The sequence below is a fragment of the Diplotaxodon limnothrissa genome, linkage group LG14 (assembly GCF_057381915.1).
Source record: "Diplotaxodon limnothrissa isolate DT_005_m linkage group LG14, D_limnothrissa_male_GT1.1, whole genome shotgun sequence".
In the NCBI taxonomy this organism is placed as follows: Eukaryota; Metazoa; Chordata; class Actinopteri; order Cichliformes; family Cichlidae; genus Diplotaxodon; species Diplotaxodon limnothrissa.
In genome coordinates this window covers 17,745,829-17,748,922 of record NC_140609.1, presented here as the reverse complement: position 1 = coordinate 17,748,922, position 3,094 = coordinate 17,745,829, and the positions used below count along the sequence as shown (strand labels likewise).

General features: G+C 45.9%; 1 protein-coding gene across 1 annotated transcript; it reads left to right on the top strand.

Moving 5' to 3' along the window:
• The first annotated feature begins 303 nt into the window (after positions 1–303).
• On the top strand, positions 304–2,882 carry LOC146618688 (uncharacterized). The gene is made up of 2 exons (XM_085370753.1): positions 304–580; positions 678–2,882. Exon 2 carries the CDS (start codon positions 1,318–1,320, stop codon positions 2,368–2,370), a length of 1,053 nt encoding a protein of 350 aa, XP_085226879.1. The 5' UTR covers positions 304–580; positions 678–1,317; the 3' UTR covers positions 2,371–2,882.
• Positions 2,883–3,094: the final 212 nt, after the last annotated feature.

Sequence of the window (3,094 nt, the reverse complement as noted above, 5' to 3'; positions counted from 1 at the left end):
CGTGAGTCCACTGAGTTAAGTCTGCTTTTCAGCGCTGATGTCGTTGATAGCCCACCGGCAGGAAGTTTTTGAAAACACGTTGAAATGAAACTGAAAAGATATTGAAGACTACTTGTGTTCTTAAAAAGTGAAAGGTTGTTGAAACATAGTTTTGATTATGCAGACGCCTGTACAAATAAGCTACCCGTGCAACACACAATGAAACACAACACAGTGAGATGCATAATTTAAATGTAGACAGTCGGTGAGATAATGATTTGATTCTTTGAAGTTTACTTTGATAGGAACTATAAATGGACTGTAGCCGGGTGGAAGTTCGATATTATGGGACATGCCACTGGATGGCACTGTTTTTCTTTTGGGGTACCTCTGAGAGCGGAAGGGATCATGGGGATCTACGGAGACATGCACGAGTGCTAGCTTGCATTGGTGTTATGTGGGTGTGCAATGCCTTTTTTCGCTGCGTGATCTGTTTTGAACGCAAAGTGTGCAACAGTTAAGGCACCAGGAGTAGCTGCCACCAACTTCGCCGTTCGTCTCAGAGGGATCCATATTCCGTTTTCTGCTGGATTAATGCACTGTATGTATTTGAGTTCACACTTGTATTATACTATCTCTGTGGGTAAGAGGGAAATGTACCGTGTTAACTGTTTAATCTTGGCTCTGTATCTATGCAGGAGAAGCCACTACAGTTATTTTTGCACTGCTAAGTTTTGTTTTATTTATGTTTGGGTTTATATCAGACACGAAATGACGCTAGATGTCCTTGAGTTCCAGATGCTGATAAAGTTGGGGAAATAACCTGCAGTAGCAGTGGGTTACCAGAGCACAAAGCTGTTACTGGATAGGAGCTGTCTGTAACAATTTTATTTCTTTATTTTTACAACCTTGTTATTTTCTTCTGAGCACTTACTTTATCATTCAGATTAAAAGAACCCCAAAGATAATCTGTGTTCTGGGCTGGTTAATTTAGCCAGGCTACACAATTTGGTACCAGGAGTGGGGTATCTGCAAAAGTGGCAGCTCAGCGATTTTGTTTTTTATGGGTTTCCGTTTAAGTAGGTTATTTTACGGTGCAAGAAATAACTGTAGTGGTGGTCACCTGCGACGCGAGGGATTGGAAAGGATCGGACGATTGAGGCCATACCAGAGGTGTGCAGAGGAGCAGTGGCCAGTCTTTCCAGAAGAGGGTGATTTCGATCGAGGGAAGGATTCTTTCCAGAGGAGAAGAGGACATCAGTGGCACCTAGCTGAATAGACTGCTAAGGCAATTTCTGCATCCTGACCAAAGACTAATCTGGACACAGACATTTCATTATGTCAGACACAAACAGTGACGATGACCAGGGTTTGGCGGGGGCCACCGCAAGGGACCCTGTCACTGAGCTTCAGGCAAAATTGTCAGAACTGAGTAACAAACATGACCAGGCTATGGCCAGGATAACTGCTTTGAGTGACGGGGCAAGTAGGTCATATGTATATCTGCCGCGAGAGCGACCTATTCAACCCTTTAGTGGGGATGCAACCGTAGATGGACGTTCTGTAGAGGAGTTTATTGATGAAGTACAGAGGGGTATCAGAACTAGAGGCTTGGGTAATGATGATCAGGTTGACTTCATTTTTTCCCTCCTCAGGGGTTCTGCACTTGAAGAGATCAAGTTATGTACTGGGGGAGAGCAAATTGAACCCGAAGAAATATTTTGTTTTCTCAGAGAAGCTTATGGTGAGAGGCGCAGTGTAGCACAGTTACTGCAAACCTTTTTTAGCCGTTTCCAGCTAGAAGGTGAAGATTTCTTTGAGTACTCACACGCTCTGTCCCAGATCCTCCGCTTAGCCCTTAAACAAAGGCCTGATGCAGTACGAGACACAAAGATGGCAGTTAGAGACCAGTTTGTGGAGGGAGTAAGAGACTCCACTCTGCGAAGGGAGCTTCGCAAGATGGTGAGGGAAAAGCCAGAGTCTACGCTTTTTGATGTACGTCAGGAAGCAATTGCTTGGTCGATGGAAGAAAAACCTAGTGGCACCAGAGTTGCCAAGAGCAGGCCCATATTAAGTGACAGTGCGGTTGCAAGGGATCAGAGTACCCGTGAAGCTCCAGATAGGTCATCTGCAACTCTAGATGAAATCCTTAAGGTGGTTTCTGAGCAGGGCAAGGCTATTGGGGAGTTACTCAGTGTGGTTAGGGAGAGTGTTACATCCGGAGAAAGGGCCCCTAAACGTGGGATTCCCAGATCAAAGTTCCAGTTCACTGATGATGGGAAGCCCATCTGTTTCAAGTGTAAGGGAGTTGGACACATTGCTAGGGAGTGCAAAACCCTTAAGCAAGGAGCTTCTCCAGTTTCTGTTCCTGCACCTGGTCAGGGAAACTAGCCACCTCGGTTGCCAAGAGCCGGGCAATTCGAGGGGAGACTACTGGCTCAAAGACCCTAACTCGTGAGAGATTTTTTGACAGAGCAGTTGGTAAATGTCCTGAAGTTGAAATTGAGGTGGGAGGGATTAAGGCTAGAACCCTTTTGGATACAGGGAGCCAGGTTAGCACCATCTCAGAGGCATTTTTCCGACAACACCTAATGGGTGAAGATGATGATGTAACCCCTACAGCTAAATGGCTTAAATTGACTGCAGCTAACTCATTGCCAATTCCTTATATAGGTTACATTGAGCTGGATGTGCAGGTCATGGGGTTAACAGCGCAGGAGTGTGGGTTTTTGGTAGTCAGGGACCCCGCCCCAGAACCAGGAGGGCCACAGGACCAAGAGCTAATGTCAGCTAAAGTTAAGGTGCAGGAAAATGATGTGGAACAGCAGGTGGGAAAAGGTGCCAGCAGACTAGAGGGATCCCCCCCTGTTCTTGTTGGAATGAACATAATAAAGAGATGTAAGGAGCTAGCCATTGCTAGTTTTGATTCAACTCTCGTGCAAGCCTGCGAAGTATTAGAGAGGTCATCCATCGCCCGGTTAGCTGGTAAAAATACTGTACACGTGCCAGCATCATCCGTGGCCACAGTATTTGCTAGAGGGCTTGGGAAAGTTTCAGATGACCAGACCTTAATGTTACTTGAGCCAACCAACACGCTCGTTCCCAGTGGTTTGGT